The sequence below is a fragment of the Mesocricetus auratus genome, unplaced genomic scaffold (genome assembly GCF_017639785.1).
Source record: "Mesocricetus auratus isolate SY011 unplaced genomic scaffold, BCM_Maur_2.0 Super-Scaffold_4256, whole genome shotgun sequence".
Classification (NCBI taxonomy): domain Eukaryota; kingdom Metazoa; phylum Chordata; class Mammalia; order Rodentia; family Cricetidae; genus Mesocricetus; species Mesocricetus auratus.
The window spans coordinates 73,792,593-73,819,824 of record NW_024429182.1 but is presented as its reverse complement, the minus strand read 5'-3'; the positions used below and the strand labels follow the sequence as shown (position 1 = coordinate 73,819,824).

The 27,232-nt window shown below is 48.0% G+C and overlaps 1 protein-coding gene across 2 annotated transcripts in view; it reads right to left on the bottom strand.

Annotated features, from left to right (window-relative positions):
• Nsmce1 (NSE1 homolog, SMC5-SMC6 complex component) overlaps positions 1-23,822 on the bottom strand; it is a 28,987-nt gene extending 5,165 nt beyond the window's left edge. The window contains exons 1-5 of one of the 2 annotated variants that reach the window (XM_040754810.1): positions 23,691-23,822; positions 17,120-17,266; positions 1,620-1,741; positions 1,377-1,454; positions 357-503 (exon numbers count right to left, since the gene is read on the bottom strand). In XM_040754810.1, the coding sequence (XP_040610744.1) occupies positions 357-503; positions 1,377-1,454; positions 1,620-1,741; positions 17,120-17,255 (483 nt within the window). In that variant the 5' untranslated portion in view covers positions 17,256-17,266; positions 23,691-23,822. The other variant, XM_040754818.1, reaches the window with a different exon arrangement.
• Positions 23,823-27,232: the final 3,410 nt, after the last annotated feature.

Here is a 27,232-nt window from a genome sequence, read left to right as displayed (position 1 = left end):
CCTCCTAATCTTTTCCAAACGTTCCACTAACTGGGAACCAAGGATTCATACATATGAGCTGGTAGGGGCTATTCTCACTCAAACCACCACACGATGCCTCTGTGTGCACCAGAGATCCGATGAATCCCTCAGCAATTCTAGCCTCTTCCAGTTGTGACTATAGCACCCAAGACAGGCCATGTGAGCGTCAGGAAACACAGGCACACCTCACAGGTCACTGAAAGCTTACAGCAGAGACGGGACCCGCCACAGATGGGCCCGGCTCAGCTGACATTAGCTGGATACAAACATGGCTGGATTCGGAAGGAAAACCACTGTGCACTTTCGAGTGAACCAGGTGGAAGGCCATCAGGTACCTCGATCAGCCACTTGCTCTGCACGAACTTCTGCAGCACCTGCTCCGCCTCCTTCTTCCTCATCTTCTTGCCTTTGAGTTGGTCAACCAGGTTCAAAATGTTTGTAGAAGAAGCAAAGCCAGTTTCTGAGTCAACAATCAGTTCCAACTACAAGACAAAGAGGTGCCTCACTCATCTACTGGGATAGCAAACACAGGTCTAAGCCACCAGCTAGCCCCGGCAGGGATGGTCTAAAACAGCCCCAACCCAGAGAACAATGGCCCACAGACAGCCCTTCAGCAAGATAATTTATAATATACATCAGTAGACATGTTCAGTCCAAATGATGAGATGCCCACTCCTGTCACACCACCCCAGAATTGGGCTCCCGCCCTGCCGCCATCTCCCTGAAGAAGGAGAAAACGAGTAACTGGGTGCATGAGGCAGCACCTCTCCTCACTCAGAGGTGGAGGAGCAGAGCCAGTGTGGGTCAGGAGAGGCTGCAAGGGCTCGGGCAGGCTAAGCACGTTCCCTAAGACTTCCATCTGTGGCAGGACAGGTGCCTATGTATGCACAGCTGTGTCCCAGCCTTGTTCTCCACACCTCTGCTGACAGCCCAGATCATCATGAAACCAGAGAACTAGAAAGTCTACCTGTCCTGGGCCAGAGAGGGGCACTCCTTTCTTACCTTCCCAATAACTGCTATATGCTTCCAGGACTGAGAAGCATGATGTTAGCCAGTGTGTGACAGATGGGCTGAGCAAACTGCTCCAAAGCTTGGAAGAACAGGACCCTAGCTCATCAACATTCAGCAAGCACCTCATTAAAGTGCGGGTTTGGGTTCAGCATTCTTGGGTAGGAACCGTGACCCTTGCATTCCAACAAGCTCTCAGGTAATTTGTTTGTCAGGTGGTTTAAGGCCTGTCACTCCCCATGAGACTCAGGAAGCTGGGGAGCATGACAGTGACCTCCACAACTGCAGTTTCTATTTCCTCCCATAGAAGTACAGCCAACAGCAGCAGTGAGAGCTATTGTACTCACAGCCTTTCTAAACAGGTCCAGCTCGTTCTCAGCAAAATCTGTGGCCATTTTGGAAACTGAAGTTGTAGCAAGATTCACCTAAAAACAAATTGCATAGGGATCAGGCTGAGTCTTCACCACAAAGTTGATCACCATGGGCTCTTTCTCCTCCCTCTCAAAAGAGTGGGTCAGGAATGAGCTACTTGTAGAGCCTTCTGCTCCAGTTTCCCAAATTGCCACTAGAGGGCACTTTCTCACACATACCAGAGCATAAATGGGTCTCCCGTCATCTTCTGTGATTCCTTTCTTTATCTCAATATACAAGGACTCCAAGACACTGTTGATATTGTTGATGAAGTCCTCCAGCTTATCTACAGTAGCATTTCCTGGAAATAAGCAGATGAAAGGGGCGAGGGAGGGGGTTCGTCAGAAAAGTACACACAGACTGTTTCAATCACTCTGGCACCTGACCTCACTGGCAGCCCAGCCAGAAATGTTTGGGCTCTCTTGGGCCAATGCCAACGCTGTGTGGTTTCTTTCTTCCCGGAGTGCTCACAGATAAGCTGAGACAGAGAGGGTGTAATGAGGCAGAAAGGCCCCGGAGATTGCTATCTCAGACCACTGAGACTGTGGCCTTCCTTCCTCTGTCCTCAGTCTTCATCCCAAGAGCTCCACAGCTCCTCCTTCAAGGAAGCCATCCACACATACCTGCAGACACTAGGCCAGCCCAGGCCTAAGTAAAGAGCCACAACAGGGTAAGAGAGAGGCTCACGGAGGCACCACGGCAGAAGGGGCCCGTTCTGAGCATAGTCCTTGCAGCCATTGCCCAAACTGACCCTGCTCAGGTCCCAGCACCTCTCTGGGCAGAGGCAGAGCTGGTGTGAGCTGTGGGAGCCTGGCTCTAGCAGTTCATGCTATGCCACCAGGAGGGGGCCCTGGATACACAGACACTAATTAGCTGGTGAGGGGGAACAGGAAAGGCTGCAAAGGGAGGGGGACACATTTTACATTGTCCCAGCTCAGAGATCCAGCCCTTCTGCAGGCAGCAGAACTTTCTTTGACACAGAGAAGGCAGACGGCCAGCTTCATGAGCTACAATTACACTTCCACCATATGATGCTTTCAAGCCAAGAGAGTTACTGTTTTCATTTATTAAAACAATTTCAAGCAGGGCAGTGGTGGCACACACCTTTAATCCCAACACCCAGGAGGCAGAAGCAGATGGATCTGAGTTCTAGACCAGCCTGGTATACAGAGTAAGTTTCAGGACAGCCAGGGCTACACAGAGAAATTCTGTCTCAAAAACAAAACAAAACAAACAAAAAATTTTTAAAATCACTCTAGGGGAAAAATCAGAAAAAAAAACAAAACAGAAATAGAAAACATGCCACCATTTATGTTGAAAACCATACAGAAACAACAAAAATCACACACAGGGAAAGGTTAGGTTGCTCCCCTGCTCTGTATAGATGACTAAGACTAGCACTAGGGGCCATCACAGAGACCTAAGTTGTGACCAGTTGGCTTCCTCCAGAAAGTAGGCATTTCCAACCTTGCATAATGAAAATGAAGATGGTTTAAAAACAAAAGGTCATATTGGTAGCAAAGGACACACTACATTAAGGGCATGTAAGGACCCAGACTCACAGGGATCACCAAAGAACAGGCTGTGAGGCAAATGACAGATTACCACTGTAATAGTAACATACATGTGTTTGCATTGGCTTCCCTTTCCCTTTCTTTTTAATAAATGCAAATTAAATCAAAAATCAATAGTAGCTAATAGATGGAAAACAGCGATGCGGAAGGAAGCCAGGACTCAGAACTGACATTTGCACCTCCCACTGCTGCCTCCTATCATGGGAGCCAATGCAAAGGGGTCTTTCTCATGAAGTACCTTCCTTAGCATGTGAGATGGCTATCCACACAGCCCATGGCCAATGCAGGCTGAGGACCCTTTCTGACCCACAACTTTGGAAGCCTGACACTGACTCTCTGGCAAGGGAGTCAGGTGTTCAAAAGTCACTTTAATAGAAATAACATGCCTTTCCAGAGAGGAATCACTCCACATACTAGAGATGAAGGACCAAAGTGTCCTGCTCGGGCTGATGCCCAAGGAAGAGCTGGCTTTGAGCAGGGTTCACTAACTTATGTACACTGTAGGCTTATGCATTGTACATACTTTGTCATCCTTACATTTCTTTCAGGTTCTAGCCCCAAGATACACTTCGAACTATTTAAACAGACACAGGAGACTACAAGTCTGTCCACATGGGCAGATGGGAGGTTTTACAAAGAAAAGATATTGCCAGAAATAGCTCTTGACCATACCAGTGTTGTTCGTTTCTAATAGCTGTTGCCCAGGTCCATCTGGCCCACCTAGAAGAATAGTGCTTTTCCTGCTAAGAGCAGAGACTTAATGCAACCAGGACTGTTGATGGTTGTGTCCCTGCACAGACCCCTTAAGATGCTACTCTTTGGATATGGTCCTAATGACTGGTTCTGTATCAGTGTCAGTACTGTCTTTTGTTATAGGAATGGAGCCTAAGGGCTGGTCAATCCTGGTGAACAAACATTAACATCCTAGCATCCTAAATTTCCCTTATCTCCAACAGGCCTGGTTAGTAGACCACTTACCTTTGGGGTATTTTTGGAGGCAGAGCTACAAATTCCACTTGTGTGACTTAAGGTCTCCTACGCAAATCTATTAGTGAATCCTTTATAACATCAGTTCTATTACCTTGAGTTTCTTCCACATCATCACCTCTCACTGGGTGACAATATACCTTGTAAACAGGATCAGCCCTATCCACCCCGTGTGACATAAGAGACAAGTCTCACCTCCCTCTGAAAGGGACGGTTCATATTTTCCATCAAAGAAGAACCTCAAGGTGTCATTCAGAAAAATGTACTCTGTGGGCAGATTAAAGGCACTCTAGCAAACTGTACTTTCCAAGTGCCCTGGGGGCGAGATGAGATTCAACCCTCTTTTCACACAATCCTCCAGAAGGGCCACATTCATGTGGCTGCTTCTACTTGTGTTCAACAGGTCCCCACATCCTCACTGTCTCCAATTTGGCTTTGCTATTTGGTAGTAACAGGGCCAGCAACAGAGACCTGCTTCTCTGAGCTTGTCTTCCCTTTCATTTCTGAAGGCCAATGAATGCTTTTACCTCAGACCCTCTCTCAACACTCCAGCTGGCCTACACAGCTCTCAGCAGCATCCTCTACTCTCCACAACTTCCTGGCCAGGCTCATCCCTGATGAGACTAGCCAGGGTTCCCAGCTCTGCCCTCCATGGTTCTCAAGCAGTACCTCAGCATGGTCACCAATTACCACATCTGGCCACCCACCCAGGAGTCACCTGATAATGCCTGGCTATCTCACAGTCAATCAAGACCACAGCCTCCTCTCTTCTTCAAGCTGTCTTTCCCTATCATGTAGCTTGGGTGGGAGTAATTCTAGGGACTTCTATTCAGAAAAGCAGATACAGGAGGCCCCTGAGAAGCCAAGAGTTCAGGTCAAGCAGAAGGGGACCCAGAGCCCAGACTAGCCCATCCAACAGCTGCCAGCCCAGTAGCCACTAGGAAAGGGAAGTCAGCTCTGGCATGTGTTTTGTGTCAGGCAGCCTCCCAGGACACTCCACTCTAATCTACTGGGGTCTCTGTTGTGCTACCGAAATTGAGGATGCTGCCACTCGGTGTCAAGTTTACACAGGATGGTGCTTCCCACCCTGTAGTCTTTGAACAGTGAGTGGTCACTGGTCTGCCTCTATTGCTCTGGGAGATCTTGGTCAAGAAGCTACAGTCTGCAAACCTGCAAAGTCACAGGGATAAAGCATGTGTCCCCATATTCTGAGCCCACAGGAAGAAAGACGGACTGTACCATGTGACTCTAAGGCAACTAGTTCCAGTCATGAAGTCCTACTGTGAAGGATTTAAGAGAGTTAATTACCACTACTCACACCAAACCTCTCTTAAGAACCTTGAACCTACTGAAAATAATGGCACATACTTCAAACACCGAAGGTCACACAAGCTAATCAGAGGCTGCTTCCCCAATGGCATCAACTCATAGCTGGTAGTGTAGTGTGCCCCGCTACAAAGAGAGCAGGCCCTGGGACTAACCAGGTTCTATTTCCTTACTTGTCATGCAGGCATCTGCTTTTCTTCCAGGCTGTGATCATGTAACTGTAATACACCTTGTGGCCTGCAGGGCAATGGGCACTGGTGTGGTGCATTCATCATTTACAACCACCCTGCCAGGTGCATTATTAATGGCCTCTTTATATGCTGGTTGCCTAAAGAGAGTAAACAACTTGCTCAGAGTTTCCCTAACTTGGACATGGAGCTCGCCTGCCAGACTCCAGATCCTCAGTCCTGGGAACTAAGCCATACACCCTCAGGAGAGAAAATCTGAGGCCCTCCCACACCAGACCCTAGCACCATCAATCACATCACTTCAGGCACAGAAGGGGCTCTGCCGGAAGGGAGTGGGACACAAAAACCACAGTACCCGGATGGAGTCAGCAGAGGGCTACTGAAGTCAGAGATGCTACACTGGACGCTAAGTAGCTGACAGCAGCAGCTGAGCCCAGCCCCGCTCCTTTGGTGTAGTCCTTGTCTGGCCCCACCCTAGCATGGGCTGCAGAAGGGCAAGAACCCATGAGGGGTGAGCTCTGCTGCTTCCATATCAGGGCATGCCTAGCAGAGAAGGAATTAGAACCTGGGGCTCAGCTTTATGGGGTGATATCGCACTGAACAAAGCATGCCTCTCTGACTCGAGAGTGTAGTCTGCTAAGACTACTTTTCTCCCTTTCTTAGTCTGCCTTTCCTGATGGACTTCCTGCTTCTACAGGCTGTGGGGCTACAGTTCACTGCACACCTTACCCTAACAGCAGGAGGTCAGGAAGTCTGCAGCCCTACCCTCCGGCCAACAAGTATTTTTGTTTTACATGAGACACCAAAGATAGAAAGTGCTATTTTTAGGCAGAGAAAATAAGAGTAAAAACCAGCCCCTGGGGATCAAACCATTATGAGCCAACTTGGCCCCTGACAGCAAGAAGGCAAGCCAGGCCCTGCCACAGATCCACGTGCTGGGCAGAGCTGTCTCTGAGAGTTCAGACTCCTCAGCTGGGACAGTGGGTCTCAACCTTCCTAATGCTACGATCCTTTAATACAGCTCCTCATGCTGTGGTCACCCCCAACCATAAAATTGTTTCATTGCTACTTCATAGCTGTAATTTTGCTGTGGTTATGTAAATATCTGATGAGAAGGACATCTGATTTGCAATCCTGTAAAAAAGGCTGTTTGCCCCCCAAAGGTGTCTCAACCCATAGGCTGAGAACCACTGCACTGGAACAAAGGAAAAGCTGGCAAGAAAGACACAAGGGGTGCGTGGGGGCTGTGGGTTTTCCTCCTTCAGTGTATCACTCATCAGTCCTAGGGAAAAGACCACCTTGACCTTTAGACATGTGGGTGCAAAAATGGGAACACAGAGTTTGGCCCTGTGCTGTGCTGAGAGGGGCAGGGCGACAGATGAAGCGTCTTTCATTAAGCACAGAATCCACCTGACGGTCCTCAGCACCAGCACACCAGCACTGCTCATCCTTCTGAGCAGACCTTCAGGAACCACTGCCCAGGATGGATACACAGTGACGTGTCACAGTGAATCAAAATCACACAGTGCCATCCTTTCGGTTCAACATGAATGACAGGGGCCTCCTGCATTGATTGACACCTACTATGGTTATTCTTCCATGCAACAACGCTTAAACACACACACACACACACACACACACACACACACACACACACACACACACACACACACACACACACACACACACACACACACACAGGCTGGAGAGATGGCTCAGAGGTTAAGAGCACTGGCTGCTCTTCCAGAGGTCCTGAGTTCAATTCCCAGGAGCCACATGGTGGCTCACAACCATCTGAAATGAGATCTGGTGCCCTCTTCTGGCCGGCAGGTGTACATGCAGAGACAGGACACCTTAATAAATAAATACATCTTACAAATAAACAAACAAGCGATAGATAGATAGATAGATAGATAGATAGATAGATAGATAGATAGATAGATAGATAGATAGATAGATAGATAATGAATGCCTGGGCTCACAACTATCTAACTTGACTCCTCCATTGTCAGGGGTCCAGTCAAGAAAGAGAAATGTAGCCTGCCTGGCCCCTGGCCGATTGACTCTAGGGTGGGATAAGGAGATGGCCCTTTCTGTAGTCAGGGTTCTGTTGATAAACACCATGACCAAAGCAACCTGGGAGGAAAGGGTTTATTTCAGCTCAGTTTCACATCACAGTCCACCAGTGAGGGAAGTCAGGGCAGGAACTGAAGGCAGGAGCCTGGAAGCAGGAACTGAAGCAGAAGATGTGGAGGAGTGCTGTCTAATGGCTTGTTTCTCATGACCTACTCAGCCTGCGTCCCTATTGCACCTAGGACCACCAGCCCAACGCTGGCACCTCCCACAGGGAGCTGGGCCTTCCCACATCTATCAGGAAGGGGAAAGCACCAGACTTGTCTACAGGTCACCCCCGTCTAGGCATTTTCTCAATTGATGTTCCCTCTTCTCAAATGGCTCCAGTCTGTATCAAGTTGACACAAAACTAACCAGTACAGTAGCAAATAGATTCAGATACTTTTGTTTGGATTTCATCTAGGTTTTCAGACTGGGTCTCTTTGACTGGCTGCAATAGACTCTAGGTCCTCCTGCCTCAGTCTCTACATGGATCACCAGATCCAGCCTCTCAGTCTGGGTTTCAGATGTTTTGTTCAAGGCCCATTTCCAAGCATGCTGCAATCACTATTTAACAAATGAAGACATGCTAGAGACCAAGCCTACTCAGCTGCACCAAAATAAGACAGGATGGCATGCTCACTGCACAGCACCTAACTGTCCTGCCTCTGGGCTGAATGCCCATAAGCACTGGCACCCCACGTACACAGTGCAGCCATGGGCCGGGCGTTGGTGGCGCACGCCTTTAATCCCAGCACTCGGGAGGCAGAGGCGGGCGGATCTCTGTGAGTTCGAGGCCAGCCTGGTCTACAAGAGCTAGTTCCAGGACAGCCTCCAAAGCCACAGAGAAACCCTGTCTCGAAAAACAAAAACAAACAAACAAACAAAAAAAACAAAAACACAGTGCAGCCATGCAAGCACATTCCCCTGGCCAGATATCTGCTGTGCGGCACCGCTCCACGCTGCCACTTTTCCATCATGGTTGAGTTCTGAATGTCAACAAGAATCGTCACAGACTACTACAAACTACTGTTAGTATAGATTCCACTGCAACTACTCTTGCTGAAAGCAGGAATCCACCTACCCTTGACACAAGTAGCAACTGTGACAGCTCTGTGTCACAGGTCTCCCACCTGCTTCCTGGTGCCCTTGTGGACTATCTGATAGGGGGGCTTCAGGGGGTAAGAGAGGCCCAGCTGAAAGCAGAGCAGCCCACCTTGCTGTATCCCTGATGTGCCAGTGTCTTCTCAGGGTTCTTGAGAGCAATGCTGGCTGACACTGCCAGTTGGCAGCAGGAAGTTCCACTGTGAGAGCAGCAGCCCACCAAAAGGGCAGGCTATGGCAACTGCGCACTCAGCCAGGTTTTCATTAACAAACAAACAAACATACACAAACCTGGTGTTTCCTTTTTGGCATATTAACTGACTTAGACCACTATAGAGCATTGCACACCACAGGGCTCTTCCAGTTTTCAAACTCCAGTGAGAGCTGGAATTCTGGGAGGAGACTGCTGGCTATCTGATAGTTTCTGACTGAGGCAGGATGGTAAACATTCTACTCCAGAAGCCGGACAGACAGGCAGTGGCCAACCGTACATAAAGCTTAACTGTGAGCCAGCAGTCCGGGCAGTCACAGGTCTAGCTCAGGCAGCTTAAGTTCCAACTAGACTTGTGGTAAATCAGACCACAGCCCTAACAACCAGCTCAGGAAACAAACTACCTACCCAGAGCTAACAGGATTGTGACAGCCAGGCCATGTTAACAACTGAAAGCTTCCTGCTTCAACTCAGGCCAAGTGTGCATCCCCCCAAGATCTGCCTGCTTCCAGCTTCCCCAGGCCAGCAGCCTGCAGCGACCCATCCAAGGCCCCCACGCTCCTCCTCCAGGGCAGAGCAGCCTCGCTGTAGTCCTTCTTACCCTGAGGGTCTGAGGCGATGGAGCACAATCCCTGGGGGGCTACAGTGAGTGCTGGCACGCACTGTCCAGTGACTCTGGGTTCACACTCTGCACAGGCCACTCCTTCACCTTCTTTTGAGCCCCTGAACCTTGCACTGAGGCAGTGGACTAACCGACCTGCTCTGTATGTTGCCTGAGTGGAGCCAGATGCCATGTCCCACCTTCAGGCTGATCTCTTTACTCTTAACCATACCCCTCTCCCTCCTCAGTCCCTCTCCTGACGAACTCCAGTGACAGTGACCCTTACATGGCTCACTCACACAGCTCCACTCCACCTCAGCACTCCTTCCAAGGGAAGTAAGCCCAGACTCAGGTGTGCTTATTAACTGTTAATCACAGCCAAGGAAGACAGATGTACAATGAATTCATTGAACATACAAGACCATTTTATTTGGATCCAGCTTCTAATTACACTGAGTCTTCTCTGGGAAGAGGTGTTTACAGTGTGACAGAATGGAACACAGCTTAAATGTCAGCGTCAATGTGACCCACCAGAACAAGGAAAGAGCTGTGGGCGTGTCAGCACCTTGCTACAGTCACACCTAGGTGAGGCAAGGAAAGGTTTGCAAACACTGGGAAGACTCCCAATGTTCAATGGATACCAAACTCACTGAGCTGTTTACACAGCAGCTGCCAGGAACTTGTTGCTTGTTAGGCTTACTGTTAAGTTTTACTTATTTATTTAGTATCTATGGGTGTTTTGCCTGCATGTATGTCTATGCACTACATATGCTAGAGGCCAGGAAAGGGCAATGGATCTTCTGGAACTGGAGTTACAGATGTTTGTGAGCCACAATGTGGGTACTGGGAACTGAGTGCCCAGGTCCTTTGCAGGGCAGTGGTGGCACAAACCTTTAATCCCAGAATTTGGGAGGCAGAGGCAGGTAGATCTCTGGTTGACATAGTGAGCCCAAGACATTCTGGGCTACATAGAGAGACCCCATCTCAAAAAAAAAAAAAAAACCTAAGAAAAAAGAGGAACCATCTCTTTAGCCAAAAACCTTTTTGTTTGTTGTTTTTTGAGACAGGGTATCTCTATGTAGTCCTGGCTGTCCTGAAACTTGCTCTATAGAACTCTAACACAGAGATCCACCTGCCTCTGCCTCCCAAGTGCTGGGATTAAAGGTATTCATCACCAAATCCAGCCCTAATTTTTTATATCTAAATTTTAGATATTTTATTTATCCTCAGAATGGTAATTTTTAAACTTGGCTAAAAATTGGCATAAAGCTTAAAGCACAATCAGTAATAAAGTGTCAGTGGCACTAGCAGCCCCTAGAGGAAGAATTTAGGAAGAAATGCTAGTGGATGATGAGCCAGTGGGTCAAAGTGAATATCACCTTGTCTCACAACGCCTCCTGGGCTCAGCTGGTAATGAGCTCACCATGGAGGCAGTAGAACCTGAGTTTAAGCTCCAGGATCCACGGAAAAGTGGAAGGACAGACCACACAGAAGCTGACCTCTGACCTCCACAAGCACACCTTAGTAGGACCCCTACACCCACATACATGCACAACAGTAAAAACATCACCCCACATAAAGCATATTGGTTTCTTTAGAGAGCAGAAGCCTAGCACAGCATCATCTCCATGCTGCAGCTCATCTGACAGGCAGAGAGGACACAGCCCATTTTACAGATCTCTGCACACACTGAAGGCAACCAGGATCTCAGCAGGGACTTTCTACAGTTCTCTCATGTAGCTACTGAGCACTTCAGCTATGGCCACTCCAAATTAAGATAGGCTCTAAGTGTAAAATACACACTGAACTCCACAACTACAGCATTTTTAAATAAGTAAAATGTCTCTTAAGTAACCTTGTATGAGTGTGTGGTGCTGGACCTAGAACCCAGTTTGCTAATAAGGCTGAATTATATAATTACATGGGATGACTTTCTTTTCTTCTATCATGCTTCCCAGGCCAGTCTTGAACTATCTCTATAGTCAAGAATGAACTTCTGATCTTCCAGAATCCACCTCCCAAGTGCTGGGATTACAAGTGTGCGCCACCACGCCCAGTTTATGTGGTACAGGGCTAGAACCCAGGACTCCACGCATACTAGGCAAGCACTCTACCAACTGAGCTACATGACCTCACTGGTTGACTCTTCAAATACTAAACTAGCCCAACACTCTTACAATACACCCACTTGATCATGCTGCATCATCCTTTTTATACACTGTTGGGTTCAGCAGTATTAGTTTAGAATGCTATGGTAACCCACAGATCTGTGATTTCTTTCCTTGCAATGCCTTTTGACATGACAATGATGCAGGCCTCATAAAATAAGGGAATAAGTACCGCCTTCTCTTCATCACAATTCAGTCAGTCAGGGCAGACTTAGTATTACAATCAAACATTTTGGACCTTTTCAGACTTTGAAAACCTAACTATACATAACAAGACATTTTAGGATAAGACCCCAGTCTAAACATGAAATTCACTCAGGATTCCTATACACCTGATGACAAGCTAAAGGTAATTTTATATAACAGCTTAAAGGATGTTGGGCATGAAAGACTCAGTGTAGAACCTTCTATGTGTGTCAGACTGGTGCTCAAAAGCTGACTGTGGAGCATTTGGTTTGGATATGCTTAATCTGTATTTTTAATTTTATGTTCTTTTGTTTATTTTTGAGAAGGTCAGAGGCTTGGTAGAAAGCACTTTACCCAGTAAGCCATCTTGCCAGCCAGCAGTCAATCTATATTTCTCACTTAAATTTACTGCAGAGGGTTCTTGGGCTTAAATGTGGCAACTCTTCCATTCTGCCCAGAAGCCACATGACTCTGGCCTTCAAGTGGTCATTTCTCTGGTGACGGGACTTTCCTGACACACTGGGAACCTCTGAGGTGCTCTAGATGTGCTTCCAGCTCAGCCTGGGCAGGCTGCCGTGGCTGAAACCCCTGCACAGCTGAGAGCCAGGACAGCTGCCGTATTACCCCATTGCTGCCTATCATACAAAAAATGACACTCAGCCTCTGGCCTTGGTTTCTGGCACAGAACTCCTAAAAGCCCTGAAATTTCCAGAGTGACAAAGGTGGTGGGGGCTCCTTTTGTTCTAATGAGGAAACTCTAGGTAGCTTCAAGGTAGGGACTGGTCACCAGACAAATGACACGTCAGCATCAAACCCCCCCAAACTCTAGAGAGAGGAAGGACGAGAGACTGAGTTAATCATAGACAGGTGTGGTCTAATCAATCATGTCTAGGTAATAAGACCCTCATGAAGCCCTTGAACAGTAGTGGGGTCCCAGGAACTTCAGGTTCCGGGAGGGTGGTACACTTAGAAGGTTCAAAAGCACCACATCATCTCGCCTTCCGAACCCCACCCTACCCATATCCTCTATCTGTCTATGTCTGAGTTATACAATTGACAGCAGGCATGTCCAGCCTGTGGCCAACATGCCATATGCATCTCAGGACAGCTCCAGATGATGACATCATATCACATCACTAGGCAGAGACTCCACTCCTGATAATCAACCAGCAATGTACACAGAGTACTTTCCTGAGGTGCAGTCAAGCTAGCAGATTATCTAACTGAAAGATGGGTCACAAAAGCCTTGATTTACAGTCAGAAGTGCAAGTGACCCGAGACTTGCAACTAGCACCTGGAATTGGGACAGTGTGTGGGACTGTCACCTTTAACTTGTAGAATCTGATGCTAAGCTTACAAAGAGTGTCAAACTTAAGTGAATTGCTGGACACCAGTTACTCTCTGGAAAATGGACAAAATGGCATGTGTCTAGTGTGGGGCAGGGGACTCCACAGTGTGTCTCTCAGGAGCTTCAGGCCTTCGCTGGCATCTTGCCCATCTCTGGACTGTTTGGGGCAGAAATGCCCCCATTCCTCCACCTAGACCCAATGTGGTAATCCTCCACTTAGGTCCTTACTCTGTTCTCTAAACTTCCCATGCCTGTGGCTACCAAGAGTCTACAGACAGGATGTGACTCACCAGACTCCGGTCACAAGTGCCTAACACAGAGCTGAGCTGTCAGTCTCAGGCTGCATTGCTCGAACAATGTACATGCACATGGATAGAAAGTCTGGATAGAATCCAGGCTCCTCTAACAACACAGACAAGTCTCCAGATTCTTTCTGAGGAGCCAGAAGGCTCTGCACCAGGACACCAGGACACCAGGACACCAGGACACCAGGACACCAGGACACCAGGACACCACCAAGACAAAATCTACATGCTGCCCTGGCAAGGAGAACGGGGAATAAACATTCCCCTAAAGGCAGTCTGTATAAGGGGAGGCCAGGACAAGCAGGGCTTTGGTGTGATGAAGATGGCGGGGCAATGGCCTACAGGCCGTTGGTTCCTTTGTTCCACACTTATCTTACAATGTTTTCCCTATTATACAAGGGACTTTCCTGGACATTGCTTCAAAACAGAAGAGAAATAACACTCAAGATCTTGTAAGCATTTTTGATTTCACATCATTTATCTCCATCATCACTTATTTTAAAATCTCTAGTAACAAGAATTCTTGGATAGCAGCCCTTTTCTTTCTTTGATAGTGGACAGGAAATGACAGACTGGCTATACCCTGTTTACCTCAGCATATGCAGGCACTAAAACTGTTGCTCATGGCCAGGCGTGTGGCATGCCTTTAATCCCAACACTCGAAGGCTAGAGTTCAAGGCCAGCCTGATCTACAGAATGAGTTCCAGGACTATAGAGAGACTCTGTCTCAAACAGGAAAGGGGAGGGAGAGAGGGAAAGAGGGGGGGGAGAGGGAGGGAGGGAGGGAGGGAGGGAGGGAGGGAGGGAGGGAGGGAGGGAGGGAGGGAGGAGTGCAGGTGTGCATGTGGGAGTCAGAGGACAGTCCCTGGTCTCCATCTTCCACCTTGTTTGAGACGGTCTCCTGCCCAAGCTTCCAGGGATTCTTCTGTCTGCCCCATCTCCCTGTATGAGCAGCGAGGTTACAGATGTGCACTACTACCATGCTTTACATGGCTACTGGGGATTTCAACCCGGTCCTCATGCTTACACAACTGACATTTTCCCAGCTGAGACACATCTTCTTAGCACAAAACCATTTCTTAGCTATAGGGCATTTTTCTTGCCTCTTTCTTTTGGTTTCTTGTTGACAAGACAGTTTTGTGGTGCACTCCCTCCCTCCCTCTCCCTCTCTCTCTCCCTCCCTCCCCCTCTCTCTCCCTCCTTCTCTCAGGGCTCATGGTCACCTCCTGAGAAGATGCTGAGGGTCAGATGTGAAGTCCTGAAGGGCTGGAAGCAGGGAGGAAAGGTGTAAGACTCCCTCTCAACCAAGTTCCCCTTCCACCGCTGTTCAGACAACTACAGTTCACAGACTTCTTAGAGGACAGTTCCCAAGCAGACACTAGTCACAGTTCCCTGCTTCATGTCCTCCCAGAGGTCTGCATTGTGCACACACAGGGCTCCTCATCTGGAAACACGTCTGTCCTGTCTAGGCCAGCCAGTGTCGGCTCCAGCACGGAGGACACATCAGCAGCCCTGCTCCAGGCCTCCAGCCTCTGCTTCCCCCTCCCAGTCCCCTACTTCACCTCTATGGACTCCCTCACCTCTGTAAAGCTGCAGCTGCATATGCTTCCCTCATTCCTCTCCTGCGAGTCCTCCACCCCCCCTCCCCACCCCACCCTTTTTTTTTTGGTTTTTCGAGACAGGGTTTCTCTGTATTGTTTTGGAGGCTGTCCTGGAACTCGATTTGTAGACCAGGCTGGCCTCAAACTCACAGAGATCTGCCTGCCTCTGCCTCCCGAGTGCTGGGATTAAAGGAGTGTGCCACCAACGCCCGGCTTCACTCTTCCTTTTTAAAGTCATTTTTTTCCCTTGAAAATTAGAAACACAGGGAGGGAGGGAAATGAAAATGCAGAACAAAACCAAACACCTTCATGGGCATGAGTTAGAAGAGACTGTCAAGAGCACACTAACACTATAATGTGTCCACTTCCAGTTTTCTTTTCTCATAAAGAAACACAGTGGGACTGGAGAGATGGCTCAGTGGTTAAGAGCACTGGTTGCTCTTCTGGAGGACCTGGGTTCAATTCCCAGCACCCACATGGCAGCTCACAACTCTAGTTCCAGGAGTTTCAACACTCACACAGACACACATGCAAGCAAAACATGAATTAGAGAGAGAGAGAGAGAGAGAGAGAGAGAGAGAGAGAGAGAGAGAGAGAGAGAGAGAGAAAATAAACCAGCTGGGCGGTGGTGGTGCACACCTTTAATCCCAGCATTCGGGAGGGAGGCTGGCAGATCTGAGTTCGAGGCCAGCCTGGTCTACAGAGTAAGTTCTAGGACAGCCAGGACTGAGAAACCCTGTCCCAAAAATCCAAAAACCAAAAATAAGTAACAAACAAATGAACAGCATAAGATGAAGTGTCTTAGATCCCCACTTTCCCACTGACCATCCTCTTCCACTCCCTCCCACGCAAAGGCCAGCAGCTCTGGCTCACATAGCACAGCCTTCCAGTCTACTCTGGTACTTTCCTGAGCAAGGAAAGTAATTTTTGCACTTTCCCAGAACCTAACAAGAAATATTATAGAGCAGGGTCAACTTTCCTTTTCAGTCACCAACGCTGCCCATACAGACACTCAACATAGCTGGCTTTCTGTGATTCCAGGGGTCTTTGTTACTGACCTCATTGCTTCTACTGTCCCCAATGACTGGAGGCCTCAGTGTATGCCAACCCTGGTCCCCAAGATCCATTTTACACCTCCCAGTGACCTGCAGAGGAGATGTTCCAAATGCATAAGGCTAGCACAGGGCACGGCTGCCAGGCCTTTCAGGGTTGGCTGGGTCTAAGGCTGTGTCCTGCCCGTGTGCGTGTGCTAAGCTGCCCTCTTCCTAACAGCCACCTGGGCATTCTTCCCATGCCAGGCATTCTGCTTAAGTCACTCCTCAACTCCCAGGATCCTGTGAGTCACACTCCCTCTCCCTCCCTTAAAGACATGGACACTAGGATGGTTTGAAAGAAAATGGGCCCCCACAGGAGTGGTACTATAAGGAGGTGTAGCCTTGCTGAAGTGGTTATGGTCTTGTCAGAGGAAGTGTGTCACTGTGGAGGCGGGCTTTGAGGTCTCATATATGCTCAAGCCACACCCAGTGGGATAGACCACTTCCTGTTGTTTGCAAGTCAAGCTGTAGGACACTCAGCCACTTCTCCAGCACCAAGCCTACCTGCGTACCACCATGTCACACCATGACAATGGACTACGTCTCTGAAAATGTAAGTCACCTCAATTAAATGTTTTTCCTTTATAAGAGTTGCCACAGCAACTGAAATCTTTTTAACTAAGACAGACACCAAAGCTGAAGCACATACTGGAGGCTTTCTGTCAACTGTGACTTCACACCCTCACAGGCCAGGCTTGTGCCCATCAGACTAAGCCTCAGAGCCACTTCAGGGAGGTGGATAAAGATGAGATGGAGTTTTGAATGGTGGGGTCAGGGCTGCCAGACAGCTTTTCTCACGTTGTCATACAATGTTGCTAGTCTCCCATCAATACAGTACAGGGCAGGCTGCTGGGGACAGGGACACAACACTTACGGTCATGGACCTTGTAGCAGTGGTTCTGCAGGCGCCTAACCTCCCACTCCTCCAGCACACCGTGAGTCATCAGCAGCTGGAGGAAGCGCCGATGGACATCCGTCATGGTACCCGCTCTTCTTGAGCTGCCCTGCATGTTGGAGGGAGCTGAAAAAGAGGTGTCACAGTCACCTTCATGCACACGGAGCAACGGTGGGGGTCTGCACTAGTTTATGCTGGCAAGCAAACACTGCTTGTGGTTGCCAGAGTTCGGCTCCTTGTGCTGGTGATTCCAGAAATGAAAAGAACAGGGGTCAGGGCTCCAGTTCATTCCAGTGGTTCTGAATACTGTGCGCTGAAGGCTTCTGGAGCCACAACAACTGGCTCTCAGCACTCCTGGACTAGCTACTTATGAGGTGGTAAACAAGGAAACTAAAGCTGCCATATTATCTAGTTTCTGGTCTGCAGAGTGGTAACAAGGAGAGAAATGTTCTCCCAAGAACTCCTGTAACTCTGGTGAGTTAGCACAGGTAACAACCTAGTACTACAGCAAGCACCAAACCTGTGCCAGTTACTACTGAACAATTCTGAGTCTGGACCCTGAATGGACCACTTATCAGCCCAACAGGCCTAGAGTAACTAAGCCAAGACTTTGTGTTCTCCCTATAAAAGTATGACACCCACTGCTGAGAACATACCTGAGAAGCATCTAATAGACTAATAGACTGGAGTTTCCTTCCCCTCTCCCCAGCTGCCAATAAAACATCTGTCACAGGAGTACTGAGTGATTTATTTCTACAGTCCTCTGCATTTTCACAAAAAGGTATCTTCTGGGTCCAGTAAGAGGCTTAGCAGGTAAAGATATTTGCCGCTAAGGTTCACATCCTGAGTTCAATCCCACATGGTGGAAGGAAAGAACCAACTCCTGCAAGTTGTCCTCTGACTTCTACACAAACACTATGGTATGTGTCAGTCCACACCCACAGAGACACACATACATACAAAAATAAATGTAATAAAAACGTATCTTTCTACAAACCACAAAGATCAGAGGTGATAAACATACAACACAAGGCAGATCAAAACACCTGCTCCTGCCTGGCAGGCGGGGTCCTATAAGCACTAAGCGCATGAGTTTGAAGCTGGGTGGGGGCACTGAGAGCCTTGCTTCGTAGGCCTGCCTGGTCTTCACACGCACCTACACTACACTACAACTGAGTCCCTTTGCCTGGCTGTTGCCTGTAGTGCAGCTCAGCATGCTGAAGCAGTTATCATTCACCTGAGGTGATCCTGTGTTCCAACAAGAATACTGCCAAGATGTTAGGTCAAGAGAGTGTGGCAACATTTTCAGCTATTATGCCTAGTCTGTTTGTCTATAAAGCAATAAGAAAATATACCTTTAAGGCAAAAAGAGAAAAGAAATCCAATGGATTTTAAATGAGATAAGACTACCAAAGGTTTACCAACAATTTAAAGAAAACAAGACACATAAAAATATAAAAATATGTCACTGTAGTCACAGCTTCATGGGCTGGCCCTCCAAGCTGGAAAGGCAGGCCCACTGCCTTATGGCCACTTTCTCTGACGTCCTGCTGGCCATATTCAAGAACATCTCACCAGCATATACGTGCCCTAAGTCTGCCCTTCTCCTTCATCCACTCTTGTCCATGGAGGCTCTATCCATGGACAGTGCAGGCGAAGTAGCCACACACCCAAGCATCACACTCTCCCCAAACACAAGGAGAGACTATAAAAAGGAAAACTCTGCGGAGGATACCCAGAAAAGCGCCATGAGTCATGGAGGTTAGGCTGACCACTGGAGTAGAAGGCAAAGACTGCACTCTGGGGTGACTGATAGCCTGTTCCCTGCCCCCTGTCAATCAGCTTTCTGAAGATGAGAAGAGGAAGGCAGACTTCTGTTTTGAGAAAGAGTCTGTGCAGCCTGTATCCGAGAATGTGGCCAGGGTGTCGGGATTGATGACACAGAGACCCGAAGGCTCCTCAAGAAGGCTCTCTTCTCCTATTCTGGCTGGTTATTATATACCCTGACACCAGAGGTGGAGGTGGATGGGTCTGAAGAGGGGGTTAGTCTTTGGAAAAGGTCGAGGACAGGGCAGTTCCTGTGGGCACGCCCTTTTCAGGAACTTATTGCCCCAGGCATTGTACTGTTTTTAGTAAACATTGTCTTACAGCTGCCTGGTCCCAGGCTGATGGGGAAGTGCGTCTCTGGCCAAGGTCTGTTGTCCCCACAACATAGACTAGGCTAGCCTCTAACTCATAGTACGCCTCCTGCCTTTGTCTCCTGAGCATGCTGAGATAAAAGGCACACACTACCATGCCTGGCTCAGATTTTTCTTTTTTAAATTTAATTGTATCTTCCCAGATTGCCAGCTCAGTGAATAAGCATTGCTTAAGGATTCAATTTCTGCCTTTGCGTGACAGGCAACATGAATTCCGCTTATACAATTAGATTAATAATAACAATGAAGAAAAATAGCTCAATAGCAGAGTGCTCACCTACAATGCACCAGGCCCTAGGTTCAGCCCCTGGGATGTGGGAAGGGATAAAAGGTGAAGGGAAGGAAAGAAAAGAAAGGAAAAACAATTTAAAAATTAAACTCTTTGACCAGATTTTAAAAGTATGCACCATTACTTCTAAATTTTAGAAATCAATCTATCCTGCAAACTGAGAGAGCTAATGTGGTTTTATTACTGAGTTCAAACAGACTATGGTAGCATAAATAAATAAATAAATAAATGGTTAGCAGAAATAAAGACCAAAGTAGCAAAAGGTCACACAAGAAATGAGGCCTCTATGACGAGGCCTCACAATCCTCAAGGCCAATTCATCAGGATCACAGTGGCACACACTAGTCCACGCTCTGGTTCACATGGTGAACACAACACAGAGCACAGGCAGAGGCGATGTGCATGACAGAAAAAGCTGAAGGGGATGACCATGCCCAAGTCCCTGCTACAGAACAAGACAAGCCACGACAGCCAGAGAGCCAGGCTACAGACTGTACTGACTACAAGGCAATGTTGCTCAGAATTTAAGGAATGCAGTTATAAATAATCCACAGGTCTGGTGATACAGGGGCCCCATGATCCTAGTCCTTGGTAGGGTGAAGGCAAGAGAGAAGGAAGAAAGGAAGAGGTATAATTAATCCATTCCAGCAGTGACATCCGTCAATCAACACAGTGGGAGTCAGAATAAAGGAAAAAAGCAGATATGGAGTATGGAGTCAGTACACACAGAAAACAAGTTGTTAAAATGTGCTCACACTAAAAAGCTAACAAAAATGGAATGGGAAAGGGAACGCATGCATGCACATGTGTAATGCCAGGGCGTCCAACCCATGGCTGTACCCATGCTAGATAGTTCTCTACCACTGAGCTACACTCTTGTGCTGAAGGAATTGTCTTTTATCTACAAATTGGCACATAAAAGTAACTGCAGCAAACAAAGATGAAAGCAGCCACTTCAAAATGCAACTGAATTCAACGCTATTGGACCAATCCAAAGCAAATCACAATTCAAGTACGCTCTGTGAATTGTCTGGATGTGACTGACGTGCTGATTCTAAAACTCACTACAGACAAAGCATCAAATATCTTTGACCAAAAGATGGGAAGACTTGTCCTACCAAATATCAAAAGCAGGAGTAGTGAGCAAACGGTGGCAATGGTGCAGAAATTGACAAGTAAGACCAATGGAACACAATGGAGAACTCAGAAAAGGGTGCGTATGTGTATGGAGACATGACATGTTGGAGAACAGGGCTCAGGCCAAAGCAAACCTTCTGTGAAAGGTATACCATGGTGGGCTGCTCACAAGATGACTCAGTCGGTGGTAAAGATGCTTGATGCCAAGATCAAACCTGACAACCTGAGTCTGATCCCCACAAGGTGAAAGAAACAACCCTGAAAGTAGACCTCTGCTTCACCTGCATGCAGTGGTACACACACACACACACACACACACACACACACACACACACGTGAAAAATAAACTCTAACCCCTACCTCACACCATATGCAAACTCAAACCTACAGGGTCATGGTTTTAAGAAGGAACTCTACAACTTTAAATGACACCATAGGAGAATATACAATCCAAAAGTAGAAAAAGATATCCTTAGAAGATATAAAAGCCACAAAGGACAAAGCATAAAAGATTATATTACTGACTGACTTCATTAAAGAACCTCACTAAAAATACCAAAGGAGGGGAAGGAAGTAGGAGAGGCTACAAGCTGGAAGGTGCTTAAACTATAGATAACCACAAGAGTCTTCTTTAGAATACACTGAGAACACCTGCAGATCAAGAAGGAAAAACTAGAGAGAAGAATAAACACAAACAGAGGAAGAGGGAACGTATAAGCAAGAGTACATCAGAAAGCTGTCCAACCTAAATGTGATCAGGCAAGTGAAAGCCACACCGACACTGTCACAGTAACACACACAGTATCCCAGATCTCAGAAGGCTGTGGCAGGAGGACGAACAAGTTTGAGGTCTCAATCCCAAACACAGTGAGTTTCAGGCCAGCGTGGGCTACAGAGACTGTCTTAAGAAAAGAGAAAGGAGAGAGCTTAGAGGTTACAAGCATGCACTGCTCTTGCTGGGGACCCGTGTTGCCAGCACTCTCAACTGTGAGTCCAGCTCAGGGGACCCAAGGCCTCTGATGGCATCATGCACATACCCATACTCAAACACACATATACATACATATAATAAAAGCAATCTAAAAAGAGAGAGGAGAACAGGAGGAGCGGAAGGGAGAGAAGTGGAGAGAAAGGGAAGGGACAGGAGGGAAAAGGATCTTCAGATGGGTAAAAGCAGTGCAGTGTCTGGCTGTGACTTTCCTCCACTTCTGGTAGAATGCATTCCAGCAAGCTTGCATGTCCCCAGAAACACCACTATTATACATTCCTTACAAAAGTGTCGAGACTGGCCCCAGGAAACATGTCCATAAAGGCATCATGCAATAGAATTCTGGAAACACTATGGATACCTATCAACCAAAAATAACCATATAAAGGGAGTCTAATCACATCGTGGAATCCAAGACTGTAAAGAAGGAAGCAGGAAGTCACTCGGTGGTGGCACACGCCTTTAATCCCAGCACTTGGGAGGCGGAGGCAGAGGCGGGCCTATGAGTTCGAGGCTAGCCTGGTCTACAGAGCTAGTTCCAGGACAGCTAGGGCGTTACCCAAATAGAATCCCGGCCCCAAAAACCAAAACAAACAAACAAAAAACCCACAAACACAAAACCATACCATATGCAAAGAGCAAATCACAATTCACACACCAAACACTGAAAAAGCTGCACACGGCAATCACCGCAGGACCACACACTGTGAGACCTACCAACACAAGGAAACACAGAATTCAGAGCAGGAGTACTGAGGCGGGGAGAGGGTTCAATGGCGGTGTGGGGGATGGGGCAATATACTTGGTGGTGGTGCACATGCAGGTATCCACTTTATTATGTTCTTCATACACTTTTATAGGCACGTAACATAATGAAAAACATGTAAGTGAAGGCAGCCTAAGTATCAAAGAGAAGTGCGGCAAAGTGGTGTGATTTGGGGGAGGGGTCTGAAGTGGGAGTGGGAAGGAGCTGTACTTGCTCATGGCTGTGACAACTATCTTAAGAAGAGAGAGGAGGCCGGGCGGTGGTGGCTCACGCCTTTAATCCCAGCACTCGGGAGGCAGAGGCAGGCGGATCGCTGTGAGTTCGAAGCCGGGCTGGACCGACAGCCTCCAAAACAATACAGAGAAACCCTGTCTCGTAAAAACAAAAAAAAAAAAGGAGAGGGGAGAGAGGATCAACCACTGACACTTGCTGCTTACCAAAAGGACTTTAAAACTCAAGTGTCCACACAATAAGCAAAGCTTGGGCACCGAATGGGCAGCCAATGCTAGGCGGTGTTCGTGCTCTGACCTCACAGCCTGGTTTGGGACCCACCAGACCTCCTGAGGGAGGGACACTTTCACCGAGGAGGGAACTGAAGCTACGGAGGGACACCGGTGACAGTCTTCCGTTTGAGAACTTGGCTTGGGTTAGAATGTTATGTGGGGTTATCAGTACCAAGTGCAACTTCGGACGGAGCACAGGAGCCCTAGACCTTTCCAAAAATCGAAGAACCCGTTGATTCTGAACACATTTAGCTTCGGGCTTTCAAATACGGGCTCCATAAAAGAAACAAAGGGGGCGCTGGGGGTGAGGCACAAGGCATAGGTAGTCGTTTTTGGACAGCAGTACGTCAGCTATCACCTAACAGTGACAGTAACGAGGCGCACTTTCTCCGCCTGGCCCATTAAGAGACAGGGACAGGAGCTACACGAGTCCCAGGTCAGCCTTGGCTGCATGGTGAGACCATGTCTCAAAAAATATTTTTTAATTTACATTAGAAATAAACAACTTGTTACGGAGCTAGGTCCTAACTCGTGCCCTCTACGGTCCTCAATATACCCGTCAGCGCCGGACACCACTCTCGTACGCCGCGCAGACCCCACCGCAGTCCTCCCGTCACCCCGACAGATGCCCGCTTTGGTACCGCAGCACCCCGCGGCCTTCATACGCACCGCACGCCCGGAAGCCGACCAGCAGCGGTCACGCCGGAAGCCGCCCGCGGGGCCCGCCTTCGAGGCGGGGAGAGCTCCAATATGGAGCGCCTATTGGTGAGCTCGGCGCGTTCTCCCGCCCATCAGGGGAGCATTTCCAGTTCCCCACCCGCGCCGTTGCTATGGCGCCTCAGCCGCTGTTTGGGTTGAGTCTCGAGCTACGCAGTTTCCCGCGCGGCTTTTGTACTTCCCGGAACGGCTTCCTCCGCCCCCGGGTCCCTCTAGTCGGAGCAGAGCCCACGTTCTGTCTTGTGGGTTAAAAGTGCCGGCTTTAGACTGGAGAGGAAGAATGTGGGTTTTGTTTTCCTGTAGCCTGAGCTAGAAAGAATCTTGGCTCTGCGGTTACTGGTTGTGCGTTGGCCATTCGTGGAGCTACTAAAGGAGGTTAATAACAGTCGGCTCTGGGGTGGCTATGTAGCTCAGTAAAGTGCTTGCTGGGTAGACAGTGTGTCTCAGAAACCAAAGTGGAGGTCATCTGAGGAGCCACATCTAAAGTTGACCTCTGGCCTCCACACCACGAACACGAATACGCACGCAAAAGTCCTGAAGTGTTGACAAGATTTTTTAATACTTCTTTGTTTTCGGTTTGTTTGTTTGTTTGAGACTCGGTTTAAAAGAACTAATGTTCAGCAAGGGCCAGGATAGCAGCTGTGAAGTGTGGCGTGGAGGTGCCTTAACCACGCTCACCTAAGAGTTGTGAGACATGATGAAATTACCAAAGGGAGTGACTTCAAAGAAATCACTTCCGTTGACTGCTGAAGGCGTTTTCTTTGCATGCACTCCAGGCTCGAATCTCAGAGATGGAAATGTACCCTTGCCCAGGAAAAGTGACTAATACTGCGATTGCACAAAGTGCATAGTCTAATCTCTGAAAGCACATTATTTGTCTCTCATCGACCCTGGAGTCTTGGACAGCTCCTTAGTCTCTGAAGAGGTCTTCATCTGAGTAGGGAGACTAACAGTATAGAGATAGTTAAAAACTTGATCTCTGGGAGGTGGAAGACCAGGGTCAAATCCTGCTTCTTAAACGCCAAATCTATTGAGCTTTAGGACAAAGCACTCAATCGACCCCTGGCCTCAGCTGCCCATTTGAGTAGGAAGGATAATAGTATCGGGCAGCGGAAAGGGATGTGAAAATGAACAGTGGGGGCAGGGTTAGGGTGTGCCCATTTCCCCTAATGTCCTGGTTCCTGAAAAGTCCCTTTTGTTAGTCATCTGTCAGATATGCTTGTTGGACCAGGTGTAATCTGCTACCTGGAATCCCTGAAATGCTTAGCAGTGTAAGATATCCCACATTCTCCCTCAGCCCCTACTCCCTTTCAGGCCGTTTTCCAGCTTAGCCAGTCAGGAATAGATTGAGAAGTTAAATATCATCTAATGAGGAACACCCAAGCCTCCCCATGAATTGAGGCTAAGATAGCATATTTTGGACACGTGTGACCTTCTAATCAACCTGGCACACCCTTTTGACAAAAAGACTGCCTTGCTGGGTAATTTTTGATTTGGCCATGTATTTCTTTGTGTGACACCAAAATATTAATTTATCAATTAGACCCACATGGTAGAAAAAAACTGACTCCCAAAAGTTGTCCTCTGACCTACACATGCACCATACTGCCCCCTAAGACGCACACACGAGAGAGCGCGAGCGCGCGCCCGCACACACACAAACACACACATAAATCTAAGTCAAGGTATCTCACAGAAGACTGTGGCATAACAAGCCAATCTGAAAAGTGAGACTCCTGGCCACTACAGGACAGCATTTTGCCTTGGCAGCATCTGTTTGGAGCTGGGGAGAGAGTCTCTCCTCTTTTGTCATGAAGCTGTGTTTTCCTCTTACGCAGGACAGAAAAGCTGAGGAGAAAAAACCCTGGGTCCAAGGACCAAGGAAGGAGGGTGAAAAATAGAAGGCTTAAAAGGGAACCATATGGGCCGGGCGTTGGTGGCCTTTAATTCCAGCACTCGGGAGGCAGAGGCAGGCGGATCTCTGTGAGTTTGAGGCCAGCCTGGTCTACAAAGTGAGTTCCAGGACAGCCTCCAAAACAATACAGAGAAACCCTGTCTCAAAAAACCAAAAAAAAAAAAAAAAAAAAAAAGGGAACCATATGCAGGGCAGTCAAGACTGGGAAGATCTTGAGGAGGCCTAAGCCGTGGTCAGGATTGTCAGGGTAGTCTGAGCAGTTCCAGAAAGATGGGCCATAGGTTTACAGTTTGGACAACGGACTCCACAGAGTATTCAGGAACCCAGAGCAGACCCCAAAAGAAGTGAAACAGGAGTGGGGGCAGCTGAGCATTCTCTTAGGAAGTATGTTATAGAAAGGGAAGCCTTGGAAACCCAGAAGCCAGCTGGAATAAAGAACAGAGAGGAAAAAAGAAAACATAAGAGATGTGTCATGGGCATATGGAGGTAGGATTACCCCCACCGAAGAGAGTAAGAGGCACCTCTGAAATGGGAGTTATAAGGTCAAATACAGCTAGGCACTGCAATTTTGGCTTTCTATCTTCTCTATAAAGGAGTATCATTCTGCCTAGTGGGAGCTGAGGAAGTGCTGGCGGGGGGAGTGAGAGGATGGAGCTGAAAGATTTGGAACACACGTCAAGATGAGTGCAGAAGAGAGGTTAAGGTTGGCACCCTGGCAGCAGATATGATGGTTACCTGAGCCCTGCTCCATCTCATTGGAAAAACTAATACAGATTCGTCTAAAGCGGCCTTTGCTTGAGTATGTGCAGCTGACTCCAGGATGTAACACACCTGTAGGCAGCTGCTTTGAAGTGATGCTCCATGTGATGGCAGGACCCAGAAGATGCTGGGATATTCATATTCAACCCATGATTCAGGAAAGTTCCAGCAAATGAGAATGAGAAGGGTAAGTCAGTTCGAGGGCTCAGTGAGGTGGTCTGGTACAGTGGGCCTAAGAATGTGGTATTGAAATCCAGTCTGCAGCAGGCCTTCCCTCTGACCTTCTGAGACATGGTCTGTGAATCTCTAACAGCCTTCCAGGTGCTGAGAAACTGAGTTTACATCAAAGAGGGTATTGGTTTTGGAATCAGGCAGCAAGGTTGCAGGCTTATGCTGTGAAACCACTCCCATCCTCAGAAAAGTATTACTCCTGCTTCTGCTCTGTGGGCACCTGATTCCTCTCTTCAGAACCCCCTGCATGATGTTGTCTGTCTGTCCATGGCATTAATAACTCTTCTAATAAACTTCATACTCCCAACAATTCCTTTCAGTGTCCCTCTTGAACCCACATTCAAGACCTTTCAGTAGGAACACATACTGAGGCATGACTGAGGTCCACCAGAGAGAACAGGCCTGTCACTACAGTAATGAAGATACAAAGTCTCTTTTTGGCTCTGTGTTTGCCATTTTTGATATACCAAGCATAGACAATCCACTCCATGACAACGTTGCTGCTCAAATGCTCCCTAGAAAGTTGAGTCTAAAACGTCAGAGAACTTTGGCCACATAAAAGTTCTGCGCAAGACAGAGGACACTGAGG